We start from the raw sequence: 14,170 nt of genomic DNA, 5'->3' as shown, positions 1-14,170 counted from the left end.
ATGACTGCTCCAAGTGAAAAGTGATTTTCATGTTCAGATTAAAAATACTTTTCTTCTTAAGAGGTTTTAGATGCTGCATAAATGAAATTTTCTGAAGTAAATATGCAAGTAAGAAGTAATTGTGGGCAGCCTGAAGCTGTTGCTCAATAAAGCTCCAACAACTGACACAAGATGTGGAAGTAATTGACATAGAACCTGTTTGCAACAGTATAAAAAAATTACACAGTGACACCATTAATCTTGATAATGAAAAGTGTGACACTCAAGACAGCACTGAGAGACTCTAAGTTATTGTGAAAAGGAAAAGTGTCAAACCCACACAGTCTTGGAATTGTTTGTCTAGTAAAGGGTTCCAGATAAAAATGGCCATGCAACCCACAGGTGTGGAGATCCTGCAAAATGTGATTGTTGTAAGTCTTCTTAATGTCAAACAACATGGAAACTCTCCTTCTTGTGGAATTGTTGCATCAGGTGGTCCACAATGGAGTGCTGTCAATGGAACCCACACTGGGTGGGCAAGAGGAGGTTGTCTGGTCCATCTTCTCTAAGACTTTACAAAGAGAACTAATTAAAGCAAGTGGATGGCAGTTAGAAATAATCATAGGATCCTTCTTACGCTTAAAGAAATGGAGAAAAATAGCCCAGTGCCAAGCATCAGGAAAAACATTCTCCTTCCAGATTCAGTTAAAAACAACCAGAAGAACAGCAAGAGAGGCAGAAGAGATATGGTAAAGCATCTCATAATGAACACCATCAGGTCCAACCGATGCACTACCAGACCAATAAAATGTTCGAGGAACCTAAATTGATGTTTAGAAGCACTGAGACAATCAACTCAAAAGGAAAGAGGTAACTGTTTCACCCAAGACTTGATGGCCAATAAGGCAGCATATTGTGCTGGATGCATGAAAAAAGCTTTCACAGTGAGTATCGGCAATGTTCTGTACAGCAGCAATTTCCTGGCTATTTGAAAGCAAGATGGAAAGGGAATTCCAAATATTCTCCCATATGAATTTGAAACAGTTGATAGAGATGTCAGTTATGAACTTAATCCGAGATTCATTTTTGCTTTGACTTCTGACCCGCCAGATGTGGACATGAGGCCACTGATAAAGGATGCAGTTAGAAAGAGAGGGATACTGTTGCAAGGTATTCCAGGCCTGTTTCTGAGCCTCCATGCTTCCTGGCAGTTAGGACTCTACCATGAATGAGGATACCATAAAAAAACTCAAGGTCTTAGTAACAGGATATGCAGATGCTTGGATAATATAGTTGATCACTGCTACCATGCATCATATACTAATGGCAGGATCCAGTTTCAAGATAGCAGTAAAAAGTGCCACCTGGCCTTGTTCAGCATTCATAAAGGCACATGGGTCTGGTAGCATTAATTACAGTCAATCACCCTCAAAATGATAGAAAAATGATCACTCTTCTATGAATCTTTGTCAATCCTTCAAGAAAAATGAGAAAAAAGGGAGCAGGTACATAGATCAATGGCAGTAAAAAGACTGATTAAATGCACAAAATAAGTATAAGAACCAGCACTGACGAGAGACAGATTGTGATTTGAGAGCATATATTATACAGAACAAGCCCTCCCAACAATATCATCACCACTCCAAAGGGGGTTGTGTCCATCAAAGTCTCTGAAGGTTAAAAAGTGAGATGGCAACTGTTCAGTGAGAGAATCAAGGTCCTACTGATTATAAGTCACTCCATGAGACAGATAGAAAAAACAAACAGTGACAGTACGGCCCAAGTAAACAGGGATGCTGACAATCTCCAACAGTATATCAAGCAGCAAAGACAAAGTGGGCGCATGTTTGTTGACCAACAGTATCTCTCCTTCCTCTATGCACTTGTTTATCACACACCCTGTCATTATGGAATGAAGAAAACTGCCAAAAGCTGACTGAATTGGCAGGTTTCAGAAATGTTCCTGTAAGGAAAGTCAAAGGATCATTCAAAGCCTCAATTTCATTCAGACTAAAATGAAAACCTCAACAGTTCTGCTGGATCAAAGTGGCCATTTTTACTTGGGTGAAGGAGAACTTGGTAAAAAACCTTTCGGTTTATGATTATGCTACTTTTTGTTTTATTAAAAGGTCTGTTGATCTACATGAGTCTTGCCTTTAGTCAATTTGGTAGATCTATGTCAATAGATGTAGATTCCAGAGACTAAGAGCATGAGTGAATAATCATTCTACATCTTAGGGCAAAAGAAAGTGGCAATCACTGGAAGACATGGTGTGGACAGCAGCAGGAGTAAACATTGATTTGTCAACTTGCTTACCCATAGAGGGCAAAAAACTCTTCACACAGTTGGAGAATGACTCTGATGGAGTCACAGAAAGATCTGTCTGCACTACCACTGTAACTGACATGTAGTGCACCAGCATATGTCCAAAATGGAGTTGGGGACAACTTTTGAGCCTTGAGGTAAGAAATGTTGTTAATGGTTTTAAATTAAATGCTGTAACTCTTTTTCCTCCACTCATTCAGGGCAAAAACAAAAGTAAGAAAGGTGAGAACCACTTAAGATAAGACAGTGAGGTTCTAGTTTGCACTCATAAGCATCATGGTCTTTGCCACCACAACAAATACATATCAAAGAACCACAACATGATGCTTTTGAATAACTAAATTTGCTAACACTGGAAACATCAGAGAGGGTTATAAATGTATGGCCATACATAACAATTCAGATAACCTGACTTAATAAAGACATTAGTTGTCAGCATAATTTCATCACCACGAGTGGAGATACAGTGCACAGCAGAAACATCTTGGCTGGAGAAACCAGCAAGGGTCTCCAACAGAGATGTTCTTCAAATCCCTCTCAACAATAACTCCTCATGTTATATTTAAAGAAGCATGTGGAGTAACTTCAAGGAGTATATTCCCAATAGCCTCAGAATTCAGAAGTTTGGTGTGTTTTCATGTATTTATTTCCACCAAAAATGTCACCAGAGCATAGCTTCTTGATGAACAGTGGAAAGCCAGCAAGCCCCTCTAATCCATTTCAAACAAAAAAGGGAGACACTTGCAATAAAGGTTTGTCTGACAAAGAATGGAGTATGAAGAACATGATACATATGTAGAATTACTTGAAGACTGCTGTTCAGAGTCTTCAAGACATGGTTATTTACCAATGAGCTGTTTTGTTATATTAATTTTTTTATTAGGATTTTAGAGACCCATAATTGAAATAGGAAGATTCAATGCCCACTGACCCCACTCACCAAGGGGTTCCACAATGGGATGCATTACAGTGCCAAACAAGGGCACTGCAGGAATGCAGCAGACACAACATCCACAACACATGTTGAGAATGTCCAACACTGGTACTTGATTGACCCAAGCCTAACAAGACCAGCTGATTGACCACTGGGGGCCACTCCAAGGTCACCTGTTTACAAGAATTCAAGGCTAAAATGGTGTTCTAGGATTGGATCCTTGAACCACCAGGATTCTCTCCTCCCCTTCACAGGTCACCACTCACTGCAAATATATGGTTGGACACTTAGATCCAACAGGAGGTAAACTGAAAAGACAGGACTTTATCTGGAAGGTCTCTTAACCACATATAGGCATCTACACCTGGGGGCAGAACTGAGTAATAGCAAAACGTTGTTTAGAAAATAAACATGGAGCTTCAACCAAAACAAAAAGTTACAAAAAAAAAAACTAGTTCAGATGTCAAAAGTAACCATTGTTCAAAATAATATTTTTCTTACATCTTGGACAGTACATATTCCACACATTCTAAAGAACCAATACAGATACTAATTGAACCTACTGTGCATCTGTGAAGCTAATGTAGAAATATTTATTACGATTATGAATTCCTATATGTAATTTTACAGCACCTACCAAGCTTTTAATAAACATTACAAATCAATTGTACAGAAAAAAATAAAGATTTGCCTGTTAATGTCCAAAGCCTCTACTGAGTCAATCTGAGTGAAAGTTGATATTCATGTTAAAAATTAAGTACTTTGATACTTTCATCTCAAACTTTTATTTTATTTACACAATACCTAGAACCTCCTGAATTAATACTGAAAGTCTTTCATTAAAGCTTTATATTTTATATATTATTTTTCTGACATAACACTAATTATAATGAAATTATCAAGATATAATGAAATGACAGTTTGAAATATATTAAATTAAATAAATTCAAATATTTAATCATATTATAGTTAGCATTTAAGTTAATGGGTGAACGATAGAATCTCTTCAACTTTTCAGAGTTGAGAGACAGGAACAGCACTACCAAAGTTAAATGTTTTGGCTAGCTGATCAGACAATTAACATTAAAAAGAGTGAAATATTTACTATTAGGAAAATTCTTAGGACATCAAAAAAGCGATAGACGACAAAAAAGAGACCAGTTTTAAATTGCAACAGGCATCTGTGTTCCAAAAACCCAATTATTTTCACAATAATCAGGAAGAACGCATAATAACATACTTCCTTTTTTCAAAATTAGTTGTATTTATATTACTGGGTATAATGTTTGAAATACTTTCAATTATTTGTTATTATTAATAATAACTTTTGTGCTCATGAAAATCATTTTGTTATCATAGCTTTGTATACAAATTTATGACTCATTCAAATTTGCTCAGCTGAAGCATTAATGTGCTGCAACTAGAAATACTGCTAAGTGCAAAAGTAACTATACAATAATTGAGTTCATTCCAATCATTAAACATGTGTACATTAAAAAGTTAGTTGACTGTATATTATCAAATAACAAATTTAGGTTACTATATGATGAAGTAAAACAGTCTTGAAGCTCCATAGACATTACAAATTCAGTGCTTTGATTAATAATTTATATTGTACACTTTTGTACGTTTATTACATAAAAATGGTTTTATAAATTTACAGATTACTTTTCTCTTTCTGATATATGTAATTAGTTTACTTTTGATAAGAAGTAATCAATAATATGTAGGATTTTAGAAAAACTGTCATATGGCATAAAACAACTGTTTCAAAAACTTCTTTTGGCAATTTCACAAGGGAAAGCAGGGTTTAAGGGGTGTTTATAGTACAAAAATTGGATTCTGAGTAAATTGAAATGTATGATATGGTCCAAGGAAACATCTAACATACTTTTCCATATTATCAGTAAAACTACATAGAGTACAAAAAATAAACACTTTATCATGTTTACATTTTGGAGTCCTGCAGATGGTGTAATGATGCAGGAAACATTTTCCTGTCACAAGTTGGGTCCTTTGACTTTCCAAAGAATGTCAAATAGCATTCTCTTTGGGAGAATTACATCCATCTACTATGCTGAATGTCACAGAATGATGGGCAACAACTCTTCTGAGAAAATGTTATAATTTACCATTCTTACATTTTTGTTTTCCTTGGTTAGCACATTAATTGAACTTTACTTTGATTAAGCATCTTTGGGATCAGCTTGAATATTACTATCATCACCTTCATTCCCTGTTGGTGATTGCAAACCATATTCCTCAAGAAATTGGCTTCACTAAAAGAGCAAACTGTATAGGATATTGTCATTTCTATGCTATACATAGTTAACATTATTAACACAGAGAAAAATCTTTATAGAACACGTAGTTGGTGTAGAAACTTCAGAAGGTAATCACTAGCCTAAACTTTCTTGGCTTAGAAATATTAGTATATCTTATTATTAAATATACCTTAAATCACCTCAGTTAATAGGATCTTAATGATGTTTACATTAACTCTAACTTCAAAATTTGTCATTCTTATAAAATAAGTGATCTAAAACATTATTGCACCTTCTAACACTAGAATTCTAAGTTACTAAGTAAAGAAGTGAAATACTGCTATACTTATTATTAGATTAATATTTATAGGCTATACAGTCATGCACTTGTACACAAAAGAAAATATAAATATAATTTTATTCCAACAAACAAACTTTCCACGTTTGCAATGATGAGAAACCCACTTGAAGTAAAAATGTACCTCAAGATGTCTGGTATGGGTATTAACATTTTTATTAATAAAGTAAAGAACAACGTTTCAACCATCACAGGGCATTATCAAGTTAACACCATACCAACCATCCTGAGATACATAACATATTTGCATTCAGAAGAATACTTCCTTATAGACTAAATGAATTAAAAATTATTTGAGTTTCAGAATTTATTAACTTTATTAGCTATAGTACAGCACCCTTACAACAATACAAAATATTGTCAACTGAGCATATAGACTATATAGCATTTACTCAATCTCATATCTTATCAAGTTAGAAAAGATACTTCTGATGGTACTGACTAAAATAATTTTTTCACTGCATATTGGTGAGTAACTATTATTTTTACGAAAGCTTCTAATGTGCTTCTTTTAACAGTAAACTACTAATGTTCATAGTGCTAACAGAAGCATTTTAAATATTTAATAAAAAAGTATATGTACAATTCTCAATTTAAATGGCTAACAAACAGTAGTGTTATGTTAAAATACTCTGTTGAGTGAGTGCTCATGTTATAAACAAGAAAGACAATCAATATATACTCACACAATTTGTTTTTTCTCAACACAGAAACTGTTGAGATAATTATAACATTACTGTCCACAAATTTATTTTCATTGAAATCTCTAAGACTCATATTTTGAATAGATTTTTTTGAAACCAGAGGAGTAATAATCTAAAAACACCATAATGTATGAAAGTATATTATCAGTAAAATTATTATAACATACAGTAAACACAAATGAATATCAAAACTAAAAATTAAGAGACATTACCTCAACTTATTCTTGTATTTGTCAAGAAAATATTTAGCTACTGTACACTCCACAGTCTGTCCATTTTCCAGCTGCAATGGAAATCTACAAGCAAAAAAATATTAATTAATTAAAAAACAAAAACATGCAGTGTCAAAGATTATTTTTGCAATTTCATACTTATCAAGTCAAGCTTATGACCAGTAATTCCAACATTCAACCTTGTTTCACTTATGAAGATACATATGAAACACATACCTTAAATATTTAGTACAACCTGTCCAAATATCTTCAGAATATAATAATAATATGGTGTCTGTGGCAAGGGCTAACAGCTTGCACTGTCAGGAAGCCCCAAGCACACAATGCAAGACTTGACAACTTGGGGTTCAAACAATGTGAACAACTAGTAGAACAGACTGTTATAACTCCTCTTTAGTATGTAAGTGTATTTATAGTGCACCATGTCATTTGACCAAAACTCAGTGAAACTAAAGAGTATCCAATACAACGCATTATAAGAAAAAAGACAATGCCACCACATTTCAAAATCTACTGAGCATAAAAGTAGGATTAATAAACTTGATGTAATCACACAACAAAAACCTCTAAAAATATGAGAGTGGCATACATCCATGCACACTAGCTTCCTCTATGATTTGCACTTTGAAATTTTCATTGTTGATGGGACAAATATGAAAATGTACACCAGAAGAGGGAAAAAATGTACACAAGAGATGAGTATCTATTGGAAATATATTTACAGCTAAAGAAAATGTTAACTTCCAAGACAATATCCCATTTCTGCACACAGTTAAGCTAGAATTCAATGTTGAAGTAATGGAAGGGGTCCAATACAAAGACTCATCTCGATAAACACCATTCAGAAAGTGTCCAGAGGAAGCCTATGAAGTGTGACAGTCAATGGCAGAGACTCCGCAAGGAGACCACATCTCATCTCTTCCAGGGAATACTTTTTCTCTGAAATAAGAGAGGTTAATGAGAAAGGTGTTGCATGGATAAGAAGAATAAGAACATGGTCACACAAGAAGTCAAGAGCTAAAATGTGTAGCATGGTTGAAATTTGTCCAGACCCTACCTTGCGTGCTTATCTCAACTACATCCCTCAGGGAATACACCACAGTAGTTGCATATTTAGAAATATGGCATGTGCACACTTCGACTCAACTGAACAAATGTCAACTGCAGAAGGAAAGCACAGTTTGTAGTGCTGGCCTCAATTTAACTGAACAGGTAATGACTGTGTTAGGAGAGTACAAGTGTATAACGTGTGTTAACTTCAAGTCTACTGAACAAACATGATCACAGAAAGATGACATGGGATGGTAGTGTATTCTCAGATCAACTCAACTGGATATTCACAGGCTTCAGAAGTAGGGCACAGTATCATATGAATTCAACTCACCTCTACTATACAGATTCTAGCTGTAGGTGGTGGATATAACATAATAGTGTGTGCTCACCTCAAGTGACTGAAGAGACTTAAGTTGTAGGATGGCACAAGTAGCATATGGTATAACTATAGCATGCTACAGCTGGGGAGGGAAGGGGTACTAGAGAGAGAAAAGAGAATAAACCCTTAACAACAAGTGAAGGGGAATGACATAACCCCAAAATATGGACTCATGGAATGAAGGACAATATTAGAGGACATAGACGAAAGGAAAAGGAAGACATCTGAAAATAATATCAATAAAGAAAAGGGAAGATTACAGTTATTCCCTGAATGGTAAAGCATTACCCAAACCAAATACACTGTCCATTAGGCCATTCATGACCAAGGAGAAAATATGTCAGCTTAAGGAACAGGAATTTAAGGGCTAGTAAATGCAGTAATCTACAACACATTGAACAAAGACTGTAGAGTCTCCAACAGTTAACAAATCTCTAGATGGTGGAGTAGAAATAAGGCCTATGTGCATAACATTATCACTCATACTGGATTAAAAGTCACTATTACTTAAGAAGGGCTATCTGCACTAGCCATCCATAATTTAGAAGTGCAAGTCTAGAGGGAAGGTAGCTCATTATCACCACCCACTGCCAACTTTTGAACTACTCTCTCACCAATGAATAGTGGGATTGACTGCTAAATTATAATGCCCCCACAGCTGAAAGGGCAAGCATGTTTGGTGCAACAGTGATTTGAACCTGAGATAGTAGGATTATGAGTCAAGTGCCTTAACCACCTGGCCATGCCAGGCCCACTTAAGAATTAATGGTAAAGATTAGAGCTTTAGAAACAATAGCAAATGAAAACTAAAATTCCATTAACAAATTCAAATCCTATCAAACTGACCTCAAACGATATTTAAACACATCTGATCAAAGCAATGCCATGGAAAATTATGAAGTTATTATGAGTGCATGTGCATAGGTGAAGTTATTGCACATAGAGGTTCTGTTACCATCCTACTTGCAGAGGGATGTTTTTACGTGGTGATGTTATCATGCACTGGAACAGTTTGTGTTAAATATATATGTAAAAATGGCTGGTATGGGTAGAGAAAGCTCTATGTAGAGGAGCAAACAATGTTTCAACCTTCTTCAATCATTCTCAGGTTCACAAAGAAAAGAAAGAGGTAACTGACCAATAGCTAACCACATGTTTGAACGGGGTTGCGCAGCTGAATCTGGAAATGTAGAGGGCGTGCTTAAATGTTGGAAATTAGATGTTACCTTAGAAATTAAAACATGTTTAGAAGATTTAGCCAGGAGGTACTTTCCACAGAAAATAAAAACAACAAGAAAACAACCAAAAATAACAGAAAGAACTCAGACAATTCTATTGACATCCAAGAGCCAAACTTCTCCAAAAAAAATTAAAAATTTATATTTTCCAGAAACACCTAAAAACATCTTAATTTTTTTTCAAAGAATTTTCTTACAAAACCATCAAGATTAATTCACAAAATAGAAAACTAAAACACAACCTTACAAAAAGAGACATTAATCCTATTAAAAACCTAAAATAAGACGAAAACTACAAAAAGCAGATAAAAAAAATGCTATAGTCATAACAAACATGAATGAATACATCCAAAAAATGAAGAACATCCTATCAGACACAAATAAATTTAAACCAATATACACAAACCCAAAGACACATGAATCCCAACTAAACAAAATACTACTAAAAATGAAAAAAGCCAGCACAATTTCAAAAACACTTTATTCCTACCTATGCAAGACTAACTCACGCACACTACTAATATACAGCATAGCCAAACCTCATGACTCAAATTGTCCACTACGACCAATAAAGTCCACATATGAATCGTTTAATTACAATCTTGGTATATACATAGCATAGGCATTCTCCAAAAATGTAACATTAGTCAGCTCATTCAAAGACTTTTTTAATTTCAAATCTAACCTTAATCAACTAAATCATAAAGCCTTAATAGCCAGTTTCGATGTCATATCCATCTTTACAGAAGTTCCAACTGCCAAAGCCTGCAAGATAGCCTTAGAACTCTATATCTGAGACCCTAATCCATCAATAAACATTCCCAGCAACCAATTAGCAACCCTCATAGAATTCACAATGATGAAGACAAACTTATGTTCAACAACCACAATTACATACAAACAAATGGCCTAAACATGGGCAATCCAGTATCACCAGTTCCAGGCAATATTTATATGACACAAGTTGAAACACAAGCAATTACCACAGCATTACATCCACCACTATACTGGTACAGATATGTAGATGACATGATTGCAGGATTCACATCTACAGAAAACACACTTAATTTTTTCAATCACATTAACTATATACATCCCAACATTAACTTCACATGTGAACAGAAAGAAAGCAATAAAATATCATTTCTTAACCTCAAAATTACAAGAACCGATACACAATTTAAAACAGAAATCCACCAAAAAATCACCCATACTGGATTATACATTCTTTGGGACTCAGCACATGAAACAAAACAAAAACTCAACATACTAACAAACCAAATAAACACAGCCATAAAACTATGCTCACCAGATAAAATTAACAACAAATTAGACAAAATAAAACAATACTTCATTAATATCAATAAGTTTCCTCCACAAACAGTAGAAAACATTATACACACACACACCTAGACAAAAAGCAAAATCAACAAAAGTGAATATACCCCACGAATTAAAAAACCACGAAACCATATACTGCTGCATACCATATATTCTGTACATCAGCAGAAAAATAACAAATATTTGGCAAAAACTAACAAAAAAAATATGACATTGCAATTAATACTAAATTTATTCAAAAACCAGGTACAAAATTAAGGTCTATACTGTGTAAAAACTACACTGACAAACACCACACCAACATTATTTATAAAATACAATGTGATAAGTGCCACGACTTCTATATTGGAGAAACAAGTAGAAAAATGGAAACCAGAATCACAGAATACAAAATTCACCTTCATACATTTTTAAACATTGCAAATCAAATAAACACAACATAAACATAGAAAACACTCAAATGCTAAATAAAGAAACAAATGCAAAATTAAAGAAGCCTTACTTATACAACAACTCAATCCCAAATTAAACCAATACAAAGGAACACCTTTATACCTATATTAATAAATATAATGAAAGATTTAAGCATGCCCTCTACATTTCTATACTCAGTTACACAACAGCCTTTAAACATGTGGTCAGCTATCGGTCAGTTACCTCTTTCTTTCTTTGTGAACCTGGCGATGACTGAAGAAGGTTGAAATGTTGTTCGCTCCTCTACATAGAGCTTTTCTACCCATACCAGTCATTTTCACACACATATTCATCACAGTTTGTGTTAAACACAAATTTAATGGAAGCTCGCCAAAGGTAAGTGGCATGCAAATCTCATGAGCAGATGAATAAGGAAAATAGCATTTCTGTATCCGGAGGATATCAGTCATTTTCACACACATATTCATCACAGTTTGTGTTAAACACAAATTTAATGGAAGCTCGCCAAAGGCAAGTGGCATGCAAATCTCATAAGCAGATGAATAAGGAAAATAGCATTTCTGTATCCGGAGGAAAGTTATCATTTTGAAAGTTCCACCTTAAGTTTGCTAGAATTTTAGTTCATGTTTTTATTTGATACATTTTATCTTACTATGATTATGCATTTCAGTTAATCTTTCTCTAAGTTTGAAGTTTGCTTATTTTGTTTTGTAATTAATTTAATATGTCACTCATTTAAAGTCATTTTCTGTGAAAACTGTAATAGTCAATAGACTGACATTTTTGTTCCATATTTTCAGTTATTTTCAATCTTGTAGTTTTTGTATTATGAATTTAACTGACTTGTTTTGGCTTTATTTCCTGACATCCCTGATTTTGTAATTACTTTTACTTAAAGTTTGTGTTCAGTTTCAAACTTGTTTTCATTGCTGTTTATTTTATGATGACTAATCTTCATCAAATATCATCTATTTCATGACAGTGTTAAGTGCAATAAAAAAAGAGAGGTATATTTGAATGTTATTTATATTGTATTTTACATTTAATTATACTTTGTTATGGCTATTTACAATGCTGTTTTATTTTATATTCAATTTCAATTGATTTGGTGAACACTTTCTGTTTGTAATATTTACACAATTTTACTGATGTAATTAATTTCTTTTCAGTTTTTCAATTTATCTCACATTTTAAATACTGATTTTCAGTTGTACAGATTGTTGGAGCCTTTATGTTTCAATGAATTTACATTTTGTTTTTTCATGCAACTGTCATGTCATTGTGTTTGTTGTCTCTAGATGTGATTACAGGTATGATCTTTCAGTTAAATTATAAATTTGTGCTCTTAATACTTAAAAGTTTCAGTCTATGAAGGCCCTCTGCAAAGGCCATTCTTGCAATTGAAAGCTCTAAGTTTACTTTTGTTTATTACAAAACAATATACTTATAGTTTAGTACATTCAGGTAAATATTTCTAACATTTTGGGAAGCTGTTCAGCATGTAGCTAGTGACATCTCTGAAAAGGTCATAAAGTGAGCAAATCTTCTAGTTTAATAGACTATATTCCACATCAATCATTCAATAATGCTTGTTTGCTCCTGTTTCTAGGCATAACTCTTGAACTGAGATAATACCAATTTCATGTGGTACACACACTCCTATAAGCTAGTGCCAACTTGTGTTTCTCTTTCTCTTGATTATGTACACAAGAATGATTGTTAATGTACAAAATAGGATTTTGGAGAGTCACAGAACAAACTTGATCTGACTTGCAAATCTGTTATTATTCTGATTCTTGTGTCTTGAGCAGACACTTTTCAGCACACAAAAAATGTTCATATAATAAATAGCAAAGCTGAACAAGTACTGATACAAGTCCTAGCAGTATACACTGTGAAGATTCTGTTCTATTTCTAAACTTGTATCCATTTATTTTTCATTTGCTATCTGCATTCTAGGTAAAGCACTTCAAAGAGAAAGATAACTGGAACAGATATGTGATCCTATCTACCTACATCTATGATTATGTTTAATATTTTTTCAATCTTATTTAGTGACAATTCAAAGCTTGTAATGCAAATTAATATACACAACAGGGTCCACACACACACATAGTCCCTGACATCTCAACTCCAAATTTATGTACTTTTGGCAGTAAGTTTCTAAATTGTGCTAAATACTCTTAGAAACACAATACAGATTACTGCTGAGCCAAATAACTTAAGGATCCATAAATATTAATACACCAAATAGGTATACGAGGTCTGTTAAAAAAATACGCAGACTGTTTGAATTGCGTGGCTCTAGTTGGTTCCAGGGAAATCCGCTTGGTGTTGCTAGGTTCGCACAGATCAGGTGATTACGACGCCATTTCCCAATTGCAGATATCTTCATTTGTGTGTTAGCTACGCAGTTTTAAGTGAAGTGCGATTTTTTCGTTTGGCGGATTTCAGAATGAATGACCTGAAGGAGCAACAACTTGCTGTAAAATTTTGTGTTAAACTTGGAAAATCTGCGACTGAAACTTTTGCTATGCTTAACACGGCTTACGGTGATGTTGCTAAGAAGTGTACGACATGTTTCAAGTGGCATGAACGTTTTAACGATGGTCGACAGTCCATTGAAGATGATGAGCGTCCTGGACTTCCTTCCACGTCAACTGACGACCCACATGTTGACAAAATCAACACCATGGTGCGAGCAAATCGACGTCTGACTGTCAGGGAGCTTGCTGAAGAGTGTGGGATATCAATTGGATCTTGTTACGAGATTTTGACCGAAAAATTGAAGATGCACCACGTTGCTGCAAAATTCAGCCCTCAGAACTCGTGAGTTTTTGGCCAAACACTCGATCACTGTTCTTCTCCACCCCTCCTACTCACCTGACCTTGCTCCTTGCGATTTTTTCTTGTTCCCCAAACACAA

The 14,170-nt window shown here is 34.3% G+C and overlaps 1 protein-coding gene across 1 annotated transcript in view; it reads right to left on the bottom strand.

Moving 5' to 3' along the window:
• The window catches only part of LOC143250847 (protein argonaute-2-like), a 137,648-nt gene that overhangs the window by 54,644 nt on the left and 68,834 nt on the right, over positions 1-14,170 (bottom strand). Inside the window, exon 8 of the mRNA XM_076501938.1 lies at positions 6,778-6,861. Coding sequence (XP_076358053.1) covers positions 6,778-6,861 — 84 coding nt within the window. The remainder of the gene's footprint in view (positions 1-6,777; positions 6,862-14,170) is intronic.

Source organism: Tachypleus tridentatus, chromosome 5 (assembly GCF_004210375.1).
Source record: "Tachypleus tridentatus isolate NWPU-2018 chromosome 5, ASM421037v1, whole genome shotgun sequence".
NCBI lineage: Eukaryota > Metazoa > Arthropoda > Merostomata > Xiphosura > Limulidae > Tachypleus > Tachypleus tridentatus.
Note: the sequence above shows the minus strand (reverse complement) of the source record. Positions and strands in the feature narration are given on the sequence as shown.